At 40.3% G+C, this 27,187-nt stretch overlaps 1 protein-coding gene across 3 annotated transcripts in view; it reads right to left on the bottom strand.

The window, feature by feature from the left end:
• Positions 1 to 1,618: 1,618 nt before the first annotated feature.
• The window catches only part of ZDHHC3 (zinc finger DHHC-type palmitoyltransferase 3), a 43,744-nt gene continuing 18,175 nt past the window's right edge, over positions 1,619 to 27,187 (bottom strand). For 2 of the 3 annotated variants that reach the window (XM_037890238.2, XM_043540774.1), the window contains 4 exons: positions 22,461 to 22,557; positions 20,133 to 20,214; positions 15,247 to 15,377; positions 10,676 to 12,340 (listed from right to left, as the gene is read on the bottom strand). In XM_037890238.2, coding sequence (XP_037746166.1) covers positions 12,182 to 12,340; positions 15,247 to 15,377; positions 20,133 to 20,214; positions 22,461 to 22,557 — 469 coding nt within the window. In that variant the 3' untranslated portion in view covers positions 10,676 to 12,181. Of the gene's footprint in view, positions 7,442 to 10,675; positions 12,341 to 15,246; positions 15,378 to 20,132; positions 20,215 to 22,460; positions 22,558 to 27,187 lie in introns of those variants that run through there. The other variant, XM_037890235.2, reaches the window with a different exon arrangement.

The following is a 27,187-nucleotide window of genomic DNA, read 5'->3' on the forward strand; positions in this document are numbered from 1 at the left end:
TATATACATAGTATATAGAAATAAAATGTGTGTCACTCATTACCCCTGGGGAAAAACAAACAGCAAATAGTGCCACAGGAGGCCGCCTTCTCCACTGCCCCTGTGGAACATGCACAGACTGCACAGTGAGGGTCTGATAGGAGGCAAGCTATGGCAATCTTGAATGGGTTGGGGCACTGCTGGATTCACCACCCAAGTCACAGGCTGTGGTGTTGTGCTCTAACTGCCGCAAGTGGACTCTGCTGGACTATGTTAACATGCTCTAGGTACCGAGTGCCCTAACCCCTGCTGACGCTCACCAGTTTGCCTCTGGCTCAGCTCCCACTGCGCAGACTGCAGAGAAGGAAAAGAAGCTGGAGGGGCAGGAGGAGCGGCGGTGGCAAAGAGGGAACAAAACAGAGGAGGGAGAAGAGATGGATCATCCCAGGAGGGACCTAGGCCTGGCCATGATAATTAAAGGCCGTCAGTGGCATAGAAGGGCAGCTTTCCCAAGGCTGCTCCTTCCCATGTTTGAGGGTGGGAAGGATGAGGGGTGCAGTGAGGAGGGGGTAGGTCCCCCCTTGGTCACAGATGCAGAGGGGAGGAGCAAGAGATCCCTGTTTCTCCAGCAGGAGGAGAGATGGGTTGAGAGAGGTCCATGCAAACTCCCTAATTTTATTCATGAACATCCCTAGACAGGGGTGTGTGCAAAGGGGGGCAAGCAGGGGCATGGACCCGCCAATAATCAGCAGTGGATGCAGAACTCCTCCCTCCCAGGGCTGTGGCGGGGAGAGTGAGAGAGCTCTGCCCACCGCAGCCCCGGGGCTGGAGGAGTTCTGTGCCCCTAGCATGGAGGATTTCTGCATTCCCCACTGGGCCCTGGTGCAGGAGCTCACTCTCCCTGCCGGTGTTGGAACTTGCCCTGGGGTGGGAGGAGTTCTGGGCTCTGCACCTGGGCCCTGTGTCTGGAGGAGCTCTCTGCTCCCCTCCCTTTTTCAACTACGTTTTTGATTACTAACATGCAGTGTGCAAACTCAGTGAGCTCATACATGTAATCCCATAACATGAGGTTATGGATGCGCATGTGCCTACGTGGTTTGCATATGTTCCCCCCATTAGGTTAAGGAACCTGTATTCCAGGTGCATTACAGGTACAGTTCATTGAAATGGTGAATATACTGCCATTTTTTCTTTGCATATGATGTATGTGCGTGTGACATGGTGTAATGTGTATAAAATGTGTGTGTTTAATGTGCCTCCCACGAAAAGCAGTAAAATTTAAAATTCCTGCACACGCCCCTGTCCCTAGAAGTCTCAGAGCAAGGTTGGCATCTCTGTTTGTCTGAAAGCGTGGTGGATCCAGCCCTTCTGAATGAATGATACACTGAATCCAAATTGTGTACAGAAATGGGTAAAAAATGCAGAGTAGTTTACATGGAAAAAATTGTCAATTTTGAAAAAAGAAAAATTTTTTGCAAACCAGTTCTGTATTGTGAACTGAGAGCTCTAGTTGAAAGACCACTTCCTACTTCTGCAATCCAAACTATGCCTAGGAGGTGCCTCCCCAGACACACAGAGCGGAAAGGTTCTCTAGGCAGCATTTCAATGGTTTAGAATATTTGAAAACAGGAGTCTGAGGTGGATGGAAATATTAATTCTTTAATAAGTATAACATCTACTGAAGGCACAAAATGGAGTTACAAATAGCAAAACAGAACATTTTTAAATACATAAATTCCTTAACTGCATAGAACAGCTGCTTAACAAGACCCACAGATGTATATAAAATATAGGAGTACTTTACCCTGCTGTCTTATCCCTATCCCTAATATATTAAACATTTGTGCTGAAAGATCTAACATTTTTTTCTCATTCATGTACCCAGAAAGCTGTATAACTCATTCAGTATACAGAAAGCTGTATAACTCATTCATTTAAAAACACATTGTTCGTGGAATAGATCACTACCATAGGCTAATCAGTATTTTTATAACACTGTAAATATACAGTAGGGCTTTTCAGAGGAAAAAAGACAACATCCCTACTCCAAAGACCTTACAATTTAAGGGACAGATCCTGCACATGCTTACCACGGGGCATAGTGCTTTCTTGTGGAGAGTAGATCTGGAGATTATAAGGGGACTACTCTCAGTAGCAGTCAATATACTCAGTAAGGTTTGAAGGATCAGGCACCAAGTTAAGACACAACTTGACAAGGGATGGTAATACACATTGGAAGGGGAAGGGAAAAAAAGGGTTACATTGATAAGAGCCTGTGGTTTTTTTGGTTAACCATGAGTGTTTCTGGACAATTTGGTAAAAACAACAACAAAAATTTGTCTCAGATTGCCAGATAATAAAAGTACAGGCTGAGGCAAAACAAGACTTTCCTATTCATTGTAGGAGACAGATTCCGTGAAGACATTCTATCACTAGCTAGCGGTCTTCTTCAACAGAATCTCAGCTGGCTTTGAAAACATTTACATCACCTTCCATTTGGGTTATTTGCTTTCGTGCGCCTCTTCGTTTTGTTTCTTAGTTTCAGGTAGGCCCAGAAGCAGACACAACCACATAAAAATAATAAGGGGAGGAGGAAACAGAAGTAAAAATTAGGGCTGTCGATTAATCGCAGTTAACTCACGCAATTAACTCAAATTAATTGCAATTAAAAAAAAATTAATCACAGTTGTAATCGCACAGTTAAATTTCAATTGGTATTCTGTTTATTAAATATTTGGGGTCTTTTTCTACATTTTCAAATATATTGATTTCAGTTACAACACAGAATACAAAGTGTACACTGCTCACTTTATAGTATTTTTATTACAAATATTTGCACTATAAAAATGATAAACAAAAGAAATAGTATTTTTAAATTAACCGCATACAAGTACCATAGTGCAGTCTCTTTATAGTGAAAGTGCAATTTACAAATGTAGATTTTTTTTTTTGCTACATAACTGCACTCAAAAAAACAAAACAATGTACAACTTTAACACCTACAAACCCACGCAGTCCTACTTCTCATTCAGCCAGTCACTAAGACAAGTTTGTTTACATTTACTGGGAGATAACGCTGCCCACTTATTTACAATGTCACCTGAAAATGAGAACAGACGTTCCTATTGCACTTTTGTAGCCGGCATTGCAAGGTATTTACGTTCCAGATATGCTAAACATTTGTATGCCCCTTCATGCTTTGGCCACCATTCCAGAGGACATGCTGATGACACTCGTTAAAAAATAATGCGTGAATTAAATTTGTGACTAAAGTCCTTGCGGGAGAATTGTATGTTTCCTGCTCGGTTTTACCTGCATTCTGCCATATATTTCATGTTATAGCAGTCTTGGATGATGACCCAGCACATGTTTGTTTTAAGAACACTTTCACTGCAGATTTCACAAAACACAAAGAAGGTACCAATTTGAGATTTCTAAAGATAGCTACAGCACTCGACCCAAGGTTTAAGAATCTGAAGTGCGGTCCAAAATCTGAGAGGGACAAGGTGTGGAGCTTGCTTTCAGAAGTCTTAAAAGAGCAACACTCCGATGTAGAAACTACAGAACCCGAACCACCAAAAAAGAAAATCAACCTTCTGTTGGTGGCATCTGACTCAGATAGTGAAAATGAACGCGTGTCGGTCTGCTCTGGATTGTTATCGAGGAGAACCCGTCATCAGCATTGACACATGTCCCCTGGAATTCTGGTTGAAGCATGAAGGGACATACGAATCTTTAGCGCATCTGGCGCACAAATATCTTGCAACACTGGCTACAACAGTGTCAGGCAAACGCCTGTTCTCACTTTCAGGTGACATTGTAAATAACAAGCTGGCAGCATTATCTCCTCCAAATGTAATCAAACTGGTTTGTCTTAGCAATTGGCTGAAGAAGAAGTAGAACTGATTGGACTTGTAGGCTCTAAAATTTTTAGATTTCAAAAATAAAACATGCAGGGTTTTTTTTGTACATAATTCTACATTTGTAAGTTCAACTTTCATGATAAAGAGATTATCATGTACTTGTATTAGGTGAATTGAAAAATACTATTTCTTTTGTTTTTTACAATGCAAATATTTGTAATCAAAAGTAAATATAAAGTGAGCACTGTACACTTTGTGTTCTGGGTTGTAATTGAAATAAATATATTTGAAAATGTAGAAAACATCAAAAAATTTAAATAAATGGTATTTTATTATTAACTGTGCCATTAATCACATGATTGTGATTAATTTTTTTTAATTGCTTGACAGCTCTAGTAAAATACATGAGTCCTGCAGTCACGTTGAGCAGGAACAGGTAAAAATAAAAAAAGGAGAGGGGGAATATATCCCCTTCCAATGGTCACCACTCCCAAAGAAGCTGTGATTGTGCTCATGTCCAAGAAGCAGCGGCGCCATCGGAACGCAACAAACAAATAAGTCTCCCTCACATGGTGAAATCCTAGCTCCACTGAAGTCAACGGACATTCTACTTTTCCCTGGTATTCTCAGGCAGGTCAGAAACAGTAGCGGAAATCTAATACGACAGCCTGTTTTTATATGATACCCACTCTGACTTCAAAAAAGCTGAATGGCTTGTATCAGAACAGTCAGAGGCTTATCCAAAAAAATGTATTTTAACAAATAATTAATGTACAGTCCCTGCCATCATTTTATTTCAGCAAATATGTAACACGTGTGTGCCAGTTGTTCCTATTTTTCCCCAAGCAAAACAGATACTATTTCCCATTCTAATAATTAGCCCTGATATAGCATTTCAAAGTAATTTACATTGCAAACATTAATTAGTCCTCACATAATCCAGTGTTGCTCCGGCCTTTTTACAGCTAGGGCAACTAAGGCCATGTCTACACTAGCACTTATGTCAGCAAAACTTTTGTCACTCAGGAGTGTGAAAAAAAACACCTCCGAGTAATATAAATTTGGCCGGCATAAGTGCTGATATGAACAGCACTATGTCAGCGGGAGACACTCACCCATCGACATAGCTTTTATGTTGACAGGAGAGCTCTCTTCCGTCAGCATAGAGCAGCTACACCAGCGCTCTTACAGCAGCACGGCTATATCAGTACGGTTGTGCTGCTGTAAGCTTGTAAGTGTGGACATGGTCTAAGGCTGAGAGGTTAAATGACTTACCTCAGGCCAAACACCAAGACAGAACTAGAATACACGAGTTAAAAGGTCCAGTCTTATTTTCCCTCCTTAAATGTTCCCTTCCCCCCCCCCATACTAACTCCCCCATGTAGTTTCTTAAGTGTTCCTCTTCGCCCTCTTGCTTTGAAACACTGTTAGATAAAAGTGCACTTTGGGTGCAGAAGAGTGACAGTTGCTCACTTTACTATAGTCAGATACAACTACATCCTGAGCAGTTTACAGAAGAGATGTTCTGTTTGTTTCTGATGACAGAACAACAGCTTAGTATACAGAAGGGCAGGTTTTCTTTTAAACTAAGCTGTAGATATAGGAACAAACCTGATTCTTAATTCCTGTTGACTAGAGCACCTAGAAAAGTTTCAGATTTTCTCAATTTAAAAAAAAAGGGGGGGGGGGGTCGCACAATTTTTCTGAAATGTTTGCTCAAAAAGTTTTCCTGTTTTTCAACAAACTGCTTGTAGCCGCTGCCAGAGTCAGTGCATACTAACCCACATCAGATCATAAGGGGATTTATTTATTGTGACCCTCACCCATGGCAGAGGACTGGAACAAAGAGTCTCTTTTCAGTACTCATGTGTGTCAAGTCATTACACTCTAAGGCTGTGGGGTTTTGTTTTATTTTAAATTCTGAACATTTTTCAAATGAGGCTGGTTGGTACAGGTTCCATCTGGAACCTCTTTAATAAATAAAATCATCACCTACCTCTTACATCATAATGCCTTTCATCCATAGAGTTCTATGCACTTCAGAGAGGAGGTAGGTTTCATTATCCCTGTGTTAGAGAAACTGAGGCACAGAGAGGAAGCAGCTTGCCCAAGGTCATCTGACAAGCCAGTGGCAGGGCCAAACTATAGCTTCCTTGGGTTCTATAGAATTAAATTGATGGTAGCTAAGGTATCTATTTTTACAAGGAAAAGATGACCGAAAAAGACTATTAAAAAAAAGCTAAAATATTCCTAAAATAAACTTTTCTTCATTCATATTCATTTGCAATATAGAATCTGTGTAGGACAATGTCGTTTGATATAAAAGATTGTATTGGCCTCCTTTTAGGATGACTCATATAACTCATTTATGACTTTGCCACTCATGAGCTGTGTAACCTTTCCAACCCATGGTAATAAAACTTTTATATCTAGTGTATTCTCATGTAAACATTTACTAACTATAAATGTGTAACTATCTAAAATATTCAATAGTGGTCACCTTTAAAAAGTCCACTTCTAACCAAGAATTGACAGCTGAATATTTTAAGATATTGACATTTAAGGCAATATTATAGCATGTCAGACACACTCTTTAATGGAAGCTACTGTAACTAAGCAGGTTTCCTTCTTAAAAACAATCATGCTATTAACAGCAAATAGAATTTCATGACACACTGATAAGGACTTGATCTGGCAGATTTACCGTGCTGCCAAGATTCACGTATTCATCTGTTATGTTTACTAAACAGTAGCAATATACCAGATTCATCTGTTACGTCTGCCAGTGAGTCAGTCACCATCACACTTAGGGCCTGATTCAAAGCCCATAGAAGTCAGTGGAATGGCTCCTGTTGACTTGAATGAGCATTGGATCAGGCCTTCAAATAGAAGAATCTCAGGCAGTAGCTGGAGTTACTCTGGGCTAAATTTATCCCCAGCACAAGTCCAGTGATGTCAATGGAGTTACACCAGGATGAATTTGCCCATCTGTGGATCTGCCCTGAACTTTAAGACAGCTGAAATCTGAACTGGGAACTTCCTGGGTTAAAGGCAGCATCAGCACCTAGTGAGCCAAAAAAGGAGTTACTCCTTGAACAAACAATTAGGAACTGTGCAAAGCTGGGTAGTTGCTCTTTGCTTAATAAAAGCTTTCCAGTGGTGGAAATGGAGCTTATACGTTTTACATCATTGGTTGGGCAGTCAGGAGAGATTTGCATTGCTTCTACTAGTACTGCACCTGACTTCTGGACAAATATGTCCAGATGTTTTCTGCACCATGGTCCCTTAAAGCTAAATCTGGGGTGCGAACATTTCATAAAAACAGAGAGCCTTTGTTGTCATTTTGGAGAGCATTTTGCTTATTCATTTAACACTTGGACAGCAACCTCTTGTTCCAAGAATTGCTCAAAAGCCTCTTCGGTCACTATTTCAGGTGGAGTGACTGCTGCCACCCCAGATGGTGGAGCCTTTTTGCAACTCAGGCCTGAAAAAGGATTGAACCAGCTCAGGGAGAAATTACCACCAAAAGCCAGTTTCATCGCTTCCCAGCTGCTGACTTTTTCCCAAGTAGGTGTCTGATTCTTAAGGCGCTCGATACCCTGTAGATGAAAAAGAAGAGATTTTTATCATTTATTACTGGCAGTTATGCTGCACCCATTACTATAGTGGGGGCGCATGCATATGCCTACATAATATCTATATCCATACTAATGATTGTGTTGTAATCTCCATTTAAGGCAGGGCAAAAATGTTTTGTTTTATACTTTACCGATTGAATTAAATTTCCAAGTTTGGCGCGTGCACACACAGAAATCTTCAGAGAACAACAATTTTCTATGTAATTCTTGCAGTAAAAGCTTCTTAATTTTTTGAGCATTCCCTAGTCGGCACAGAGCGGCTGAACAGGAGACTTTACAGTGGCGCAGCTGCAGTGGTACAGCTGTACCGCTGTAAGCTCTCTAGTGTAGAGATAGCCTTGAATTGTGAGTTCTTTGCACCACAAAGTGTCTTTTTGTTGTGTGTTTGTTTAGTGCCTATCACAACAGGGCCCTGGTCCATAAATGGGCAGCCTGGGCTTACTGTAACAAATAAATCTAGAGTAAGAACTTCCTCCATCCTTAATTAAAAATATTGGGTCTTTATTAAAGATCTTCTCTCGGAATTCTGCTAAAGTTAAATAGGAACAGAGTCTCAGAATACTTTCCTCTCATTATTGTGATGTTATAATTCTACTGGTTCTCTAATTATCCATAGATTCTTTAAGGAGAATTTGGCTGAAAAATCATCCTAGGCTTTGCTTTTATCTGATCAGAGTGTAACCACCACTTTACAAGTAGGAGGCCTGATAAATAATTTGATATAGGTTTTCAGATAGTGGCAGTTGTAGTTTCAAAATAGAGATTTGGATTTGGTATAGGACGGCAGGAGAGGAAGAGCACCATGCAGTTCTGTGCATTAAACTGGAACCTTTTTCACAGTTCATTTAGAGCAGTTTTCCATTCGTTGACACAAGTCCATAAGCCAGAATTTTAAAAAAGACTTTTGAGAATGCCCGTAGCCTAAACAGCTTCCAGAGGGATGAGGAACTGCATGGCTTTGACAACATATTATACACTCTAACAGGAAACCCTTGCAAACGTAGGCACCGTTACGATCATTGCTGCTTGGCGAGTATGGTGCTCAGCTTCTGTTCTTCTGTCAGGCAGTACTGGAGACAGGCAATATTCACACATACAAAAACAATGCCTTTCTAGCCCTGTTTAAAACTATTGCTTCGTTTCTCACAGGGACATGAACAAGTCTGCTTCTGAGTCCTGCAATTGCGCTATAGGAGTGGTGAGCTTGAAGCACTTTTCATCTTAAAGCACAGAAGCAGGTTTAGGTTCTCTGCAGTTTGCTAGCCAACCCGGAAGCTATCTGCAGTTAGAAACAAACCATTACTATCCTCACTGCTGTTATTTTTAAGAACTAGTGCAAGTGTGTGTAACAGGAAGGGAAGAGATGGGAAACGAAGCTCTTTTTCTACTGCTTAAACTGATTCCCAAACAGCAGAGCCTATAGGCCTGGTTCATCATTGTGTTAATTCTTTTTTCAGAGTTCTGTGGTGAAGTGGAGTAACAGCGCTATAACTTTTGGGTAGCATTTTTTTAAATTTTAGATCCCATACATTATCTAGGAATTTAGGCTGTCATGTACACAAGCTCAACATGAGGTTGTGCTAATTAGATAGAGTGCAGTTAATCCTGTTGTGCAGTACCCAGCAATCCATTTAACATGTATTCAAGACAGGGAGATCGCGGACTATTAAAACTCTGTGTCCTGATCTAATATGGTGTCACCTGTGCTGCTGTCAGGACGGTCTAAAGAGATAGACTAGAGAGGGGATGGTTTAAGAAGGAAAAAAGTGTCTAAGACATGTAAAAAAAGACTCTAGAAAGAAGAGAAATAGTGATACAAAACTAGGAAAAAACAGCACCTTACACAAAGCTTAGTTAGTAATATTCCAAAGTCATTGGTTCACGAGTACTCATTTAAAGTTAGTTCTCAAATGAAAACACAGGAAATGCTGCTTACCATTTGAATGCATGAGAAAGGCAGGAGAATTTCAAAAATAAAGTCAAGTAACGTATCACTTCTGGGAATTAAAAAAAAACAACGGCTTACCTTGACACAACTTGGTAAGTCTGCCTCTCACACATTCAAATACTGAGCTGCATCTCACTGTACCTCCTTCTGGGAAGTATCAGTAAAATGACAGACCATTGGTCACTGTCAGATATATACAGTTCTGGAAATAGCGAAAACCACGGGTATTTCTAAAAGCTGTTTTGAAATTTCACTTAAAAGAAAAAAGTGTACTATATTAGAAAAAATATACAATGTAATATTTAAATTACTATATGTAATCACAGCAGTTATCCTCCAAATAACCATTATCTGATAACATTTGGATTTGAGAGGAAAAAAAGTTTACCAAATGTAAAACCAATAAAATGTTCTGGCATTTTAGTTACTCATGTAAACTACCCTGTGGTATGTAAATATAATTGCTATAATGCATGAGAAAGGCAGACCACAAACGAACTAGAAACAGTGGAATTTGCCAGTCAGAGAAATGCTAAAGGGTAAACTAATATAGCAAAAATACACGTTTTTTAATTTTCAGTTTTAATAATCTGGATTAACATACTGGATTGTGTTTTTAAAATGTTACAGGGCCAGAGACTAGGCAGGTGTGAATCAGTATAGCTCCATGCTCTCACTGGCTAAGCCAATTTATATCAGCTGAGGATCTGGCCCATGATTTTTAACCAGACAGCATCACTCATTAAATCCTCTATCATACCACAAATTAGAATTAAAGAGGTAAACATATTCTGGGGCTTTCAAACACACACACGAGAATGGCTTTCCCAGTAGAGATTGATAATAAAGAAAAATAAAAAAAGTCTTTCTGGTCCTGTAACTGTCCCTTAAGAACTGTGTGCATGCTAAAGGCATCTTTCTTCCACCAATGTCTCCTGTTGAAGCATACAATGAGGTCATAGAAGCCTCTGTGTGCATTCCTAGAGCAACAGATTGAGATATATGAACATACTACTGTGGATTTACTCCTCAGCAAGCAGGAGAAAAATATGGGGTCTGGATGTAGTAAATGTAGTTAACCTTTAGGTGGTTAAACAGCTAACAGTGCATTACTGATTAACTACTTTTTAAACTTAAAAACTGGAGCACCAAAGTTATTTCACCTTCATGCTTCTCCCAGCTTGGCTGCAGACGAAAATTTAAAGACATTTAAATTGTGCAAACATTTAGAGTAGGAAAGGAGCAGAAACAGTTTTTGGAAAAGTTTTATTGCATTTGTTTTCCATATGGAAGCATTGACAGAATTGAAAAGATGCAGCATTCACATTACTTTCAAAGTGAAACAGATCCATTAGCCTTTTCCTCCCTGTACTTCCCTCCCTCTGCCCCCATGGCTTCGATTCAGCCTAATAGGTCATTTTACAAAGTAAAAGTGTTTTTAAAAAAAGGAAAGGTTACACCGGAATCCATGGATACAGCTTATTTACACTTTTCCTTTATGATTGATTGATGGGTCCCACTGGCACTATGCTAACTGCCCCTTTTCAAAATGATCCAGAATATAATAAAATTCCTGTGCAGATACAAAAACATTAGTTTCAGTCAAATAAGATTTAGTTTTACCTGAATTTGTTTTTGATGGAATGCCCTCTGTCCCTCCATCAACTGTTTATAGCACAGAGGTTACTATCCACACAGTCATGACAGTAGGCATGCATACTCCTTAACACTGACATTTCCCAATTTAAAATATTTATACGTATGAACATAAGAAGAGATTTTCAAAGTTATAAAGATGGGTAGTCCTAAGAACAGAAAATTAATTCTCAGGTAGACCTACACAAACCATCAGTGCTAAGCTTTTATGGCAAATTGTCATGTTCTACATGTTAACACTGTTGAGTAGGCATCACTTCAACAGCTTGTTTATCAAAGACAGACATACATAAACAAGATGATCTTAAGAGTTTTAAAATGAAATTTCTTTTTTCCTCTAAGCGTAAGGCATTTAATTGAGAAAGTCTTCCACCAAAGCGGCCATATTTTCCCTAGAGGGGCAACATTACCTGCTTACAAGGGAGGGAGCAGACAAAATAATGCCAGAAAGACGGAATCAATTTTGTCTCTGGAAACAAAAAAGGTGATATTGGCAACATTTGTTTTAAATACTTTAACTGCATGTGACCACAATATTCATTGGCTCTCGCACAGCATCCCACCCTCGTCTTCTACCTTTCAGTGTTCAGTAAGCCAAGTATCTATTTCCCAGCTGAAGTCCTCTCTTACGAAAGAAACTCACTGCCCAGTCAGAGCTGTACACACCATTAGCAGGTCTGAAGAGATCTGTGTAGGAAGGTGGCACCGTTGGCACTTACACAGATATCCTCGCAGTCTAGAGACAGCAGGACAGTCTACTCAGTTAGCAGAGACGGGCACAACAGAGAAAGGGGGTCTCCTTCACATTAGTTATGCCATATCAGAAAGCAGATAGAAACAAAGGCAAGTAAAGTTAACAAGTTTAAAAAAACACAGGGAAAAGAAGATGCTTCAGCCACCAGAGACATAGTATTATCTAAAATTGCCGAACACAGGGCTTTTTTCTTTTTTTTTTTTTTTCTCTGCAATGAACAGCCTTTAACAGACATAAAAAGAGTTTCTGTTTTCCATTTTGTTCTAAACATTCATATAAAAATTATATAACAGTAGTGCTGAAATGTGGTTTTATTTTAGTGAAAATTCTGGTCAAGAATTCTTCAGACCACATACTGGTAGGGGTCTGCCTTTCCTTGGTCTGGAGTAGCGAATGGGCTAAGCCATGCTATAGAGAACGGATGGCCAAATACTGCTTTCATGTTCATCCATTTTGTTTTTTTAGCCCATCTTCTCTCTTCCTTTTTCAATTGTTCTATTCCCTGAAAACAGAAATATCACACTTTCAGTCAAGCACTTAATTGCTGTGGTTCTGCTTTCAGGAAAAGGATCTCTCAATTACCCCTTATCGCATGGATGGAGTAAGAAAATACAAAATTTACCTATAGAGAGCCTTTCCTTTAAAAAAGGATAGGAAATATTCCTTGGAAAACAAAATTGCCATTTTTGATCACATTTAAAAATATGTTCAAACCTCTTAAAAATACCTTACAATTGTTACATATGTCAATTTTAAAACAGAATTACAACATGTACTTTCATTGGATGAAAGCATTCCATATGCCTATGTTGGATAAGGGAAAGTTTTATATGAACCCATTTATATATTTGCAGACAAAAAAAACCCAAGAGAATCCCTATAATGCTCCCAGATTCACCATGCAAGTTCAGGAAATGTCCTCTGTTCAGCAGGGCTGAATGTACCCAGTGCCTCTTAAAACTGCTGCCAAAACATGCATGGGCAGACAGCAGGAGAAAGAGTTAAATAAGTATACTGAATGAAGAGAAAAAATTGATATTGGTTTAGTAAAGATTAGAGGGAGAGCAAAAATAAGCTTTCAAGCAATCAGTTGAAACAGTCCTTAATCAATCACGTAAAAAAATCCTTATAATATTTGCAATCCATAAAATAAATTAGGTCTTAAACATACAGCTCTTGTTGCTATAAATGCATTGTTTGGTTTGGTTTGAGTAGAGAATGATAATACTTGATTCCAGCTATCTGTAATGGGCAGACCATTTCAGTCTTTAATTTAGAGCCTTTTTGCAAAATCCTCTTCTTCCTGTCTATTGTCAATAAATGGATCCCCTGCACTGCAGCTCAGTGCACTGTAGAACAAGTGTGAGTCTTCAACTCCCAGTCCTGGAAGTTATGTGCAAGCAGGAGTATGGGCAGCTCCAAAGAGGGAATAAGCACTTTGCCCTGCTCACTGGTGATGCCATCTCCATAGGTAACACAAGGAGCAAAATTTCAGGCTCTGTCAGAAACTGATCTAGCCCTCTTCTAGCAGAGGAGAATCACCACTGTGGGGTATATATGAGAGGGTGGGGTGAGGAGGGGAGATTCTCAGAGCTCAAGTCTGCATTGGAGGAAACCTACTCCAGCCCAACAAGATGCAAGGTGAAAGAAGAAGTAAAAAAGACCACATTTAATAGCATTTCTTTTCAAAGTGTTCCTCAACATAAGAATCACATGCCAGATAGACGCAGCCTTGGTGCTAACAAATGATGTGTAACACAGGTGACATAGAAGAAAGTTGTAAAAGAATAAAAGCCCTCCCCCTGCCTTTAAAAACCTCAGGACCCTATATTCAGGAACCTATATCCATATGTACATAAACAATATAAGTGACTATTTCTAAAGATGCCCAGCATGTGTGAAAATCAGGGCACTTATTTAAAGTGCCTAGCTTTAGGCACCCATTCAGTAATGACTTTAGAGACACCACCATTAATTTATATAAGCTGATAAATTTTGTCTTGGTAGGAGCCAGTTGTTCAGCAATATACTCTCCTGGGATCCTACTCAGCAAAAAATATCTGCAACTTTCCCTGGAACAAAGTAGACCTGAATGCAAGTATCATGAAGCTAGCTAGGGAATGAAGAGCTGAGAGAAGCAGACTGCTCTCGCATGGTCCTGAATGCCGGATTCTAACTTTGTTTAAACTCTCCATAGACTTGCCCACTAAACACAGGGGTTCCCATACTGTCAGCTGCGGTCCACTGACAGTCCCGGGCGGTCTGCCGTGGGTGGAGTTTGGAAGGGCATTGCCCCGCAAACTGTATAGGCTGGTAGAGTGGTGGCCAGTGATGGCACCTGCCCAGGGCCGGAAGAGCCCAGTGCTGCCGGTGGATGGCAGAAGGCGAAGAGGAGCCGCTAGGCAATGGGCAGAGGGTGCAGAGAAGGGACTGGCTCTGAGAGGTAACCGGCTGGTTCCATCACTGTCGGGCCCCTTGGAGAATCAGGCCTTCACCCTCTCCTCCGCCCCCGGGACTGGGGCTCGGCAGTGCTGCTCTGTTCCCACCTGGACAATGCCGTGATCGGGACAATCAAGTAATGGCTGGGCCCAGCCTGAGTTCTTGCCTATGCCTGAGATTGGCAGCGCCCAAGCCCTTCCCTTGTTTCCGGGCAGGTGGTGCCTGTGAGGCACGCCAGGGTGTTGGGTGGCTGACAGGGCTGCCAGGTGACAAGCTCAAGGCACTCAGTAGGCTGCTGAAGTGGAGGGTGTCGGCAGGGGCTGGCTGTGGCCCCTTCACCCTCTTGCTGGCCCTGGTCCCTGCTGAGGCGAGGGACCCCGCGGTGCCCCTCTCTCTGTCAGACACGTGTTGACAGAGGGCTGCAGTGCCCATTGCAGCTGCCCAGGTGGGCCTCAGGGGGAAAAAGTTGGGAAACCCGTGCACTAAGACACTCAGTTGTGGCCCCTTTAAGGTTGTCACTTCCCCCAACCTACCCAATTAGGTTACCTAGGGAAGATCTTGGACTTCTGTTAAGCTATGACAGACACTCTGAGCATGACTGGTGAAGTCTGATACCATTCTCAAGGGTAAAAATACTATTACAAGTCAGGGACTTCACCTTTGAAGAAGAGGAGGGCAGGATGCAGTGCTGAATAAGGGACTCCACAGTCTCTGTGTAACCTCCACATTGTTGCCTTACGCTTGTTAAGATAAAAATATCACTCACTGTTGCTGTAGTTGCAATATCCTCACACTACTCAACTTCTTATGCTAGCCATCTAGAGTGAACTCAGCCACTGTGCAGGCTTAGTTTATTTTATATCAGCCTCAGAGGATCCAACGCATGCTAGAGCAGTGAAGCAGAACCACATGACATTTCATAGATCTTACAACTGTGAGCGAGGAAACGCACGACCATGGAGAACTCACCGTTTCGTCAGTGCAGATGGAGTGTACCTGGGTCCCAAACATTACAGATGTGAAGATAAGAAACAAGAGAGCCTCAAAACACAAGAGGATAAGAAGGATCACTGTAGTTGGTGGAGAGAAGGAGCTGCATTCTGTGAAAGCATGACAAAACAATGAATACTCAAAAATATGGGACTAGGGAACAAAGCCCACATGTAAAACTACAAACACGTGTTACTAAGCAGTAAATTCTGCCACTGATATTACATATCAGGTTATCTCAAGTTCTCAACAGTTCGTCAAACAAAATTCTCCTATCAAAATAAGAAACTGACATGACTGCCATAATCAGAGGCCTACAGAAAGGGTATGTGATTCCCAAGGAAGTGAGATAAGAAACTTGTGCTGTGATATGTATGGCATGCAATCTTCTTTTCCAACTAAGCCCCCCTCGAGTGCTCTCACCTGGACCCCACCACTCACACATTCTATCCGTAGAGTTTTTACTAATTTTCTCTATGATGAAATCCACTAGGAAGGGGCACCTCAAGTTGATGCTCAGGACACAGAGGAAACCAGAGAAGATTACTTCGGTAGCACCAATTGTCCATTATAAAAAGCATAGCATGTTCCTTTCATAACTGACTTTTGAAGACCGAGAAAGGTTATATATTCTTGGTTCTCTCAAACCCATCCCCTTTTTCCCATAAGGTTTATCTATACTGAAATGTCCCTGCAAGGTTAAGCAGGGTTTAAAAGGGTAGCTGTGAAAGTCTTATGACTGGAATATTGGTATAGAGGGATATAGCTTATTCAGGAAGAACGAGCAAGAGAAACAGGGAGGAGGTGTTACATTATGTATCAAGAATATATACACCTGTTCTGAGGTCCACAAGGAGGTGAGAAGCAGAAAGTCTCTGGGTAAAGATAAAAGGGATAAAAAAGTAGGAGTGATGTCACGGTAGGGGTCTACTACCGGGAAGACAAGATCGATGGAGGCATTTCCTGAACAAACAACAGAAATATCCAAAACACAAGACCTTGTAGTAATGGAGGACTTTAACTACCCAGACACCTGTTGGGAAAGTAATACAGCAAAACACAACATTTCCTATAAATTCTTGGACTGTACTGGAGACAAAGTTTCAGAAAGTGGAGGAAGTAACCAGGGGAGGGAGGGAGGGAGGGCGGGAACAACCATTTTAGATTGATTCTGACAGGAAGAAACTGGTAACTAATCTGAAGGTGGAAGGCAATTTGGGTGAAAGTGATCATGAAATGATAGCCTTTATGATTCTAAGGAAAGGAAGGAGTGAGAGGAGCAAAATAAGGAGAATGGACTTCAAAAAAGCAGACTTTAACAAACTCAGAGAGGTGGTATATAAGGTCCCATGGGGGGAAAAATCTAAGGGGAAAAAGTAGTTCAGAAGAGCTGATAGTTTCTCAAGGAGACATTATTAAAGGTGCAACTGCAAACTATCCTGATGCAAAGGAAAGACAGGAAGAATAGCAAGAAGCCAATATAGTTCCATCAGGAGCTCTTTAATGACCTGGAAATCAAAAAAGAATCCTACAAAAAGTGGAAACATGGACTAATTGCTAAGAAGAAGTACAAAAGAACAGCATAAGAATGTAGGGACAAAATCAGAAAGTCTAAAGGCACAAAATGAGTTACACCTAGTGAGGGACATAAAAGGCAAAGAAAAAGAGGTTCTTTAAATACATTAGGAGCAAGAGAAAAAATGAAGGAAAGTGTAGGTCCTCTATTTAGCAGGGAAGGAAAGCTAATAACTGATGACACCAAGAAGGCAGAGGTGTTTAATGCCTATTTTGCTTCAGTCTTCACTAAAAAGGGCAATGATGAGCAACAAGGGGAAGGAATGCAAGCCGAGGAGGGAAAGAAAAGGTTAAAGAAGATTTAGATAAGTTAGTTGTACTCAAGTCAGCAGGCCCTGGTGAAGTTCATCCTAGCATACTTAAGGAACTAGCTGAAGCAATCTTGGAACTATTAGCAATTATCTTTGAGAACTCATGGAGGTTGGGTGAGATTCCCAGAGACCTGGAGAAGGGCAAAACATAGCACCTATCTTTAAAAGGGGAACAATGAGGACCAGGGGGGAATTATAGACCAGTCATCCTAACTTCGATACCTGGAAAGATACTGGAACAAATTATTAAACATTCGATTTGTGAACACCCGGAGGATAACAGGGTTATAAGGAATAGCCAGCATGGATTTGTCAAGAACAAGTCATGCCAAACTAACCTAATTTCCTTCTTTGACAGGTTACTAGCCTAATGGATGAAGGGAAATTGTAGACATGATATCCTGATTTTAGTAAATCTTTGATATAGTCCCACATGACATTCTCATAGGCAAACTAGGGAAATTCAGTCTACATTAAATTACTATAAAGGTGGGTGCACAACAGGTTGAGACACCGTACTCAAAGAACAGTTATCAATGGTCTGATATCAAACTGGGAGGACATATTTAGTGGGGTCCCGCAGGGGTCAGGTATTATTCAATATTTTGATAATGGAGGAATGTAGGCTTATAACATTTGAGGAAGATAAACTGGGAGGGGTTACAAGCACTTTGTAGGACTGGATTAGAATTAAAAACAACCTTCACAAATTGGAGAATTGGTCTGAATTGAACAAGATGAAATATCATAAAGATAAGTGAAAGGACTTAAAGAGGAAAAATCAAATGCACAATTATAAAATGGGGAATAACTGGGTAGGCGGTAGTACTGCTGAAAACGCTCTGGGTGTGACAGCAGATCACAAATTGACGGAGTCAATAATGTGATACAGTTGCAAAAAAAGACTAATAGCATTGTCCTGCTCTACTTGGCACTGGTGAGCCCTCAGCTGGAGTAGCGTGTCCACTTCTGGGCATTACACTATAGGAAAGATATGGCTAAACTGGATAGAATCCGGAGAAAAGCAACAAAATTGATAAAAGATTTAGAAAACCTGATCTATGAGGAAAGATTTAAAAAACTGGGCATGTTTAGTCTTGAGAAAAGAAGACAAAGAGAGGACCAGATAGTCTTCAAATATGCTAGGGCCATTATAAAGAAGGAGAACAATTGTTCTCCATGTCCACTGAAGGTAGAACAAGAAGAAAAGGGCTTAATTTTCAGCAAAGGAGATTTAGATTAGATATTATGAAAAACCTTCTAATTATAAATGTAATTAAGCTCTGGTATATGCTTCCAAGGAAGGATGTGGAATCCCCATCACTGGAGGGTTTTAAGAACAGGTTGGACAAACACCTGTCAGGGATGGTCTAGATCAGTAATTCTCAAACTTCTGTACTGGTGACCCCTTTCACATAGTAAGCCTCTGAGTGTGACCTCCCTTTATAAATTAAAAACACTTTTTAATATATTTAACCTAATTATAAATGCTGGATGCAAAGCAGGGTTTGGGTTGGAGGCTGACAGCTCGTGACCCCCCATGTAATAACCTCATGACCCCCTGAGTGGTCCTGACCCCCAGTTTGAGAACCCCTGGTCTAGATTTATTTGGTCCTGCCTCAGTGCAGGAGGCTGGACCTGATGACCTCCTAAGGTCTCTTCCAGCCCTGCATTTCTGTGAGTCTAGGAAAGTGAGGGGGAAATAAGAAAAAAGAAAAATGATACAAACAAAATTTAATTACTAGCTTATGAATTAATTCTAATATATTCTCAATTCTGTGAAATCAAATACTGAGAACTGCTTAAAAACAGTTCTTTTCCCACAAGTACACCAATTGCAGATATTGCCCTGACCAAGGATTCTAAATTTTACCAGACACCTAATACCCAGAGGCCAATACAAAAGATGAGGACCCCATCAATAGGGTCCAGGGTCAGCAGTAACTACAGAAACTCAGATGCACCCCCCAGCTGCTTTCTGCCAGGGTCCTGCCCCTGAATCCTGCTCAGCGATTCCATACCTGAAAAAGAGAAGCAGCTCGCTTTTCGTTAGCTCTCTAGAGCCTGATTATTTTGGAGAGGGAAAGGAACCCTCTTTTATTTTACCACTCCCACAGCCTCCTTCTGCCCACTGTGGGCAGCTGCAGATTTTATCAGTTTAACTCTGTGCCTCCCTGGCAAAGTTATGAGCTGCAGGCTTGCAATACATTAGTTCTCATTTGTAAGGTTTTCTTCACAGTTCTAATGACTAAAATTGTAATTATTTCAAAGTGAAAACTTAAATCCTGCAAAAATTGAAACTCATCCTCCTGCATGCAAACACATGCACATACACCCACCCACCTCTAAGATAAACTTTTCTACTTGGTATTGGCAAGTGGATTTATCAAGCCCTGGCTCTTTTTAAAAATAAATCAATCTACCTAACTACTGTGGATTAAACCCGATGGTTTAAAGCAGCTTTGTAAAATTCTACTCATTGACTTTTCCAGCATGAGGTGTTTTTTGTTTTTGGAGGGCAGGGAGAGTTATCTGAACATATGAGAGTGCATTTTTGCATCTGAGCTGATCAGTTTTCTCAACCGTTTTACAGGGCTGGTTTCCATTACCTGATTGTAAAAGAGCCCATGCATTCTCCCCATCTCACTTTAGTATGCAGGAATTATCAGTGATATATTCATGTATACACTAATCTTTTCCTATGTACTGACATAGAGCCTTAATATTCTATCTGTTCTCCAGGTTATGTATGGTGTGTGTTTAAATAGGACTTAACCCTTCAGGACAGAAAATTCCTAACAGGATAGGTGGAATTTTAAAACTCCAGGAATGGTCACAAAAATAAAAAGTAGCTCGTAACATTAACAGCATTCTCTGGCAACAAGCAGTAAAAAAAGCTGCCTTTCCCCTAAACTATATCACAATGCTGTTTCTACAGGTTAATTTGGTATTTGAAAGGAATACTGTGTCAATACTCACTTGTCCAGTCTTCTTCAAAGCAATACAGGAAGTGAAATCCCACCATGATGAGGGCATGCATGGAAATTAGTGCTATATACATCTGAAACAACAAGGTATTTAAAATATTTTTAAGCATAGCTGTAAAAGCTGCTTATACACATATGTCCAAATAAACTACATTAAAAATGTTAAGGCTGCAAAGTCGAGCACTCAAAAATTAGGAAATGCCAAAACTAAGGTAGACAATCTTAATTTCGCCCCCTTGTGCATATGCATTCTGATACAATCTTGTTATATGATAACAACACCTTGTCCTTATATAGCACTTTTCATCAGTAGATCTTTACTGCTTTACAAAGGAGGTCAGTATCATCATTCCTATATCACAGATAGGGAAACTGAGGCAGAAAGATTTAGTGACTTGCCCAAGGTTCCCAGCAGGACAACAGCAGAGCTGGGAACAGAACCCAGGGTTCCTGAATTCCAGTTCAGCTATCTATCCACAGGGCCATGTTGCCTATCATATACTATTTGTAGTCTCTACTGATAATATGTAAAATGAGATTTTTAGAGGCTCATAACTTGGCCAAATTTGGCCGGATTTTCAAGGGGGACAGCAAAAGGCACATCCCTGATATCAGGACAACACTGACAAATTTCAAGTCGCTGTTCCAAAGCATGGAAGTGCTAGGGCTTTTCAATGTAACAGTTGTAAGTTTTTGTTTGTTGGGTTTTTGGTTTTATTTTTACTACTGGCACAATGTGTTTTTCCTTGATCTCATTCTGAAAAATAGCGGAACCATTTTCACGGAATTTTAAAAATTAAATAAATAAATATCAACATGAGGCAGACACTTAGCATGGAAAATTTTAAATTGTTAACTACAGGCATTGCTACCCCCACCACTTACAACATACACACATGTACGTAGGAAGGTTTTCATTGTAGTGGTACAGAATGAGACAAATACCAACGAATATGGGAACATGATATCTTCCAAATGAGGTGCAAGTGAAAGACAATGGAAAAATATTTTTCTTTTGATACTTTTATGTGCTACCATCCTTCCTCCTCTTGAGCCCTTAAAAAGAGGTTAATAGAAAAACTTGTTTAATCTTTTCCTCAGACAGATTATGTGTTTAATATGGTCCACTTTGAAATACAGACTTGTCAAATTTAGCTGAAACTGAAATCCAACATCCCACATTTGGGATGAACCAGCTAGGAATGGTATTCCAATCTGGTTATTGAAAAGGAGAGATTCATTTACATTTAAGATAGTACAGGCTTAATCAGACGGAGGAGAAGAGACTAGTCCAGTGGAAAAGTACCCGGCATAAATATTTTCATATTTTCTCAACTAAACTAGGTATTGTGCCTCAAAAAGAAAGCTAACTAGCTGTGCCTGTGGCAATATCAAAATACACCATATAAAGTGAAAAGCAAATTAAAGGGTTCATACATTTATTTTCAATTCTTACTGCAAGCCTGACTGAAGACTTGCACCTATTCCATCTTCCACCCAGAGACTTACCATAAAAGATTACTGATAAAATGTAACAACACTAAAAGTCAATTGTGCAGCTGTAATATTCTCTTGACATGAATTTTTTGGGTGAAATCCTGGGATTTTTGTCGTTGACTTCAATAAAGCCCAGATTTCACTGTTTACATGGAAAATATGGTAATTAAGTTTGCACTCCCATGCTTTTTCTCTATATACAGTAGATACAGGACACAGTCCGTCAGAAAATCAGAAGCATTTCTGCCTGATTTTTGAGTGCCAACATTGGCTACTTACAAGTAGAACCCTTGTAATCCTTGCCAAAAAAAATGAGGTTTCTCTCCACCCTCGCAGCAAAGAGGTAACAGCAGATGCAATAATGAGGCACAATATTATTATTATTTGTATTACTGTAGCATCTCAAAGCCCTGCTCATGGGCCTGAACTCTATTGTGCTGCACAAATAAAATATCAATACAGAACAAAAAGTCAGCCCCTCCCCCAAAGAGCTGATTGAGACTTCATTATTATTACTGTGGAGGATTTTGTGAGGTATATTTACTGCTACACTATGAATTATACTAACCAATACTACACAAATTGACAAAATAAATGGCAAAGTACATTTTGTGATGACTTATTTCTGCTCTTTTATAACATTTTCTCCCTAATTATTTAAATTTTGCTAATTTGTAACATATTTCCCAGTTTGGTTATACTAAGATAAAAACAAACAAACAAACAAACAAACAAAAACCTATCTTCACAGCTATTTAACAGTCATGCTTGGAATTTCATTGTCTCTGCTTGGACAGAAAAATTTACTCAATAAACAACTTACTGTAAACAGTACAAAGTACTTCTGGTTATTCTCTCCTACACAGTTATTAACCCATGGACAGTGATGATCCATTTTCCGAATACACCTCTTGCAAACGCTGCAATAAAGAATATCTTTATAGTGTGTGGTTTTCAGAAAATACAGCAATAGTACAAAGAAAATATTGGGCACCTGGAGACACACACACACGTACGTACGTACGTTAATATGGCTACTTCTGTTCAAAATTGTCAACCAACCTATGGTCCCAAATTGCAGTCGTACAAAAACTAAATGTCAAATCACAACAAAGTAACCAATTATGATTAACGGTTCCACTAATATACAGAGATTGTACATTATATATTATATTTAAGCAAATGAAATGAAATTGATTTAAATCTAGTCTAGGTTTGACCGCTGGGCTCTGTGAGAGTTTCAGTGTAGTAGAATAAAAAATAAAATCATAGGATACTGCAATGGATAAACTTCTCAGAATAACCTTAGGTACAATTTCAGTAATTTGTTACAATTTATTAAATTTACTCTGACAGGAGCTTTGTTGAAAAAAAAAATAAAAATGGAAAATTCAAATTAATTTTTCAGAAAAATACCTGGCAATGAAGTCAATCAAGCACTGGATTAATTTACCAGTGCGTGTCACTGAGACACCATCACCACAATTAAAAAATTAGATTTTAAGCACTCAGCAAAAGTGGGCAGAAGCACTCAAGTGTATGTAACAATTCTAATTACAAATTCTAAAAAATAAAAGTCCTGCAAATGCATACTGTACTTAGGAGTCAAACAATCAAAGATGATTAATTCATTGTAATGTTAGTATCTCTTAGCTTACTAGTCACTGCTGCTTCACTGGCATTTTAAATCTCCAACTAACATCATAAAAGGCTTTTTACTCTTCTATCATCTGATAAAGCAGTGAAGAAAGCCAGTCCCCCTGGTACTAAAATGCATAAAAAAGTATGAAAACCAAATATGAAAACCAAGAATATGTGGATTCATAACAACCCTCACAGGATTTAAACAGAGAAATGGAGGGTTCTGCTTATTATATTTTTCTTATTATAAAGTTAAATTGTTTGACCTTAAAGAAAAAACTCTAACTCTTAAAGAAACTAATTACAAGAATGCACTGACAATAAAAATAAAACAAAAAAAAAAAGTTAATAAACATTAACATCCCTATTTTGAAACAGTCGAGTATTTATTACAGATCCTGGAAGGAAGCAGTCCCCAAAGGCAAGAAACAGAATTCCCAAGATGCAAATAAACAACTAAGATCTTGAACGTCAGACTGTGCAGGCTCAGGACCAGCAGGCTTTGCAGGATTGGGACCTAAGATTTTTTTTCTCCTCAAGCAGACAAAAGTTACTCAGGTCAATATTTGCTCCCAGATTCAATAGTCATCACTAACACAAGAAGCTTTGTATTGCAGGAAGAAGCTTAAAATTATTGCGATTTTAAAGCATGCATATTTAAAAGGGCACCCTAACTTAAAAATAGGATTAGTTGCTTTAAAACTGTCCTTTTGATAACACACCATCTATGGTGACTAAGATAGAAAAACTATTGTTTTCCGTCAGTTTATTAGGTGTTCACGTGCACCTTTGGGTATAATCAGTCTTGTCGTCTTATTGTTTGTCAGTTTCATCTCCTGTCTCATGCCCTATTCTGCCAGTAGCTCACATGCACATTATTCCCATCTCTGCAAGAGTGACACAGCAGTAGACTGTCCTGTGTATAAGTCCAGGGCTAGAGAGGCTCTCCTCTTCCCTGGACCTCTGGCTATGGCCCCAAGGAAGACTATTTTTCACTCCCCAAACCTCTGCAGGGGGCAAGAGAGCACTACCAGAAAGAGGTAGGGAACAAGGCATGCCCAGCGGTACCTTCATTAATGAACTCCCATGTGGGTGCAGGAGAGCACAAGGAGAGTAAGGGAAGCCTCTTTCTTTCCCTACACCCATTCACAGAGCTAGGGAATACCAGGAGACATAGCGAGGGAGCAAGTTGTCCTCTTTCTTACCCCTTGGATCCGTTTATGAGCCAGAGGGCATATCACAGGAGGAACGGGTACCCTTTCCCCAGGCTGCTCCACAAGATCTTGGAGATAGAGAAGATGACTAGCTGGGAAGTAGGTATCTACCACCTACTCTCTGCAGCACTCGGGGGAAGCCAGGAGACATTGGGTTGAGAGAAGAGGGAAGGAGTCCCCTCCAGAGGGATGACGTGGAGCAGCCAGGCCAAGGGGGGACAGAGACAGTAGCCCACACAGGAGTCCTAAGGAGTAGGGATGGGAAGCCGCAAGGGGCTGGAGCTATGACATCACCTGCAGGAGCCAATGGTGGGACAGGGTGAGAACTGGAGCTGGAGTAACTTCCAGGAGCTGAGACTAGGACAAGGCAGGGAGTTGGGAAGCAGCAAAGACCCTCCACCCTCAGATGCTTCCAGGGGGCTAGATGGCAGAGACAGGGCCAAAAGGTTAGTAGGGATCACCCTGCTTCCTTCCCAGGAGCACAGCCAGAAACTCAGGGCCAGAAGGAGCAGTTAGTTGGGTGCAGCTCCCTCACACAAGCATGTGAACAGCAGGAACTCTCATGCACATAGCAACCAACACCCTCTGCTGTGCATGCGTATGATCCTGCTGTGAGAAACACCCACACACAGAACAGCGAATTATTTATTTTAAAGGATTCCCATGGACCTCAATGGGCATTGGAGATGGCCTGAGAATTAGCGACGTAAAATGTTAACCAGTAAGCATTAGTCTTACCGGTTAACCCACCTTAACTGTTAACCCCTGGTTAACGTTTTACATCCCTAGGTAGCAGAAGAGGGTTGTTGTTAGTGGTAGCTATAGCTCCCCCAAATCTAAAAAGACAGATGGCTACACAAAGCAGCCTAACCCCCCAGAAAGTAACTGCAGTCCCTTCATGCAAATCCTCTAGGAATACACTGGGGCGGGCGGGGGGGGGGAATGACGACGCTCACACAGATCACCTAACTACCCACTGAAACAAAGTTTTTCTATTTTATACTAAAAAAAAGAATCATTAGAAATTAGTGACCTAAATAACTGTTTTAATACTAAAAGCTTATTGTGAATAGCTCCCCCAAGGATGTTTGTCATATCAAAAAAGAGAGAGGGAAAGGCGGGGGGGAGACCCGAACTCCCCACCACATGCATAATTTAGGTCCCATAATTTTTGTTTGTCCTTTGTAAATCAAAATATGGAAATCTGAAATTAAATTACCTATTTAAAGCAAGTTTTAAATTAATTTAGTAGTAATAAAAGGGCTAATTAAAGCCAAAGTCACAAATGCTATCAGGTCCGTGAATGAAGATACTAGTGTTTTGAGACATGTCACTTTTTATGGACTTACACACATTTTGATTTCTGACTTCTATGACTTTTTATTTATATGTCCCCTCTGGGTCTTTTTCCTCTCAGTTCGCTCTCTTTCACCCATTCTCTACCTGTTTCATTCCCACATACCCATACCGTACTTCACTGATTATCCTGACAACAGACAGAGGACCCAGTGGCAGACTATCAAAGTAAGATGTAATACAATAAGAGCTATATCAACCTTCTGCAGTCTTGCTGCTTATAACTGCAACTATAACTTTCATGCGCTCACCGCTGAGCTGTGTGCAACAGCTTTCCCTGTATTTATACACCACTCTCCCAGAAAACATACTTTCTTTTAACTAATATTATATTTCATAACTGTGAAAAAGTGATTTAAAAATAATTAAGATATTTTTATGCCTTTTAAAACTCCACACTTGTAACAGACAAGTGACTGACATGCTTGGAGAAATTTGGTCCACAAATAAACAATGACAAAGAAAGTACTGTGCACGACTCACATGTCATTTTCAATTGCTTTTAACCACTGGTGAATAATTCTGGTTCAAATGTGTCTGTGACCCAGGGATCTCTTTCAACCAGACAGGGGTACATAAGGGTTAGAGGGATCCCCTGGGTCTGGTATCTACATACAAGTCTGACAAAGAATGTAATGTAAGGTCTCTAAAGAAAGCCAAGTCATCATAATCACTGACTGATGTATGTACAGAAAATATTTGAAGAGTTATGTATATATGCTTAAAAATATGTTCTATACGTCATAAGAATGGCCACACTGGTTCAAACCAATAGTCCGTCTAGCCCAGTATCCTGTCATTTGACAGTGACTGTTACATAAGAACGAAAAAAGGCCATACTGGGTCAGACCAAAGGTCCATCTAGCCCAGTATCCTGTCTTCCGACAGTGACCAGTGCCAGGTGCCCCAGAGGGCATGAACAGAACAGGTAATCATCAAGTGATCCGTTCCATGTCGCTCATTCCCAGTCTCTGGCAAACAGAGGCTAGGGCCACCATCCCTGTGCACCCTGGCTAATAGCCATTGATGGACCTATCCTCCATGAATTCATCTAGTTCTTTTTTTAACCCTGTTATAGTCTTGGCCTTCAAAACATCCCCGGCAATGACTTCCACAGGTTGACTGTGCAGGTTGGTTGTTTGAAGAAATACTTCCTTTTGTTTGTTTTAAGCTGGCTGCCTATTAATTTCATTTGGCGACCCCTAGTTCTTGTGTTATGAGAAGGAGTAAATAACACCTCCTTTTTTCCTTTCTCCACATGAGTCATGATTTTATGGACCTCTAACATATCCCCTCTTTCCCTCCGCCCCATCTCTTTTCCAAGCTGAAAAGTCCCAGT

Source organism: Chelonia mydas, chromosome 2 (genome assembly GCF_015237465.2).
Source record: "Chelonia mydas isolate rCheMyd1 chromosome 2, rCheMyd1.pri.v2, whole genome shotgun sequence".
Taxonomy (NCBI): Eukaryota; Metazoa; Chordata; order Testudines; family Cheloniidae; genus Chelonia; species Chelonia mydas.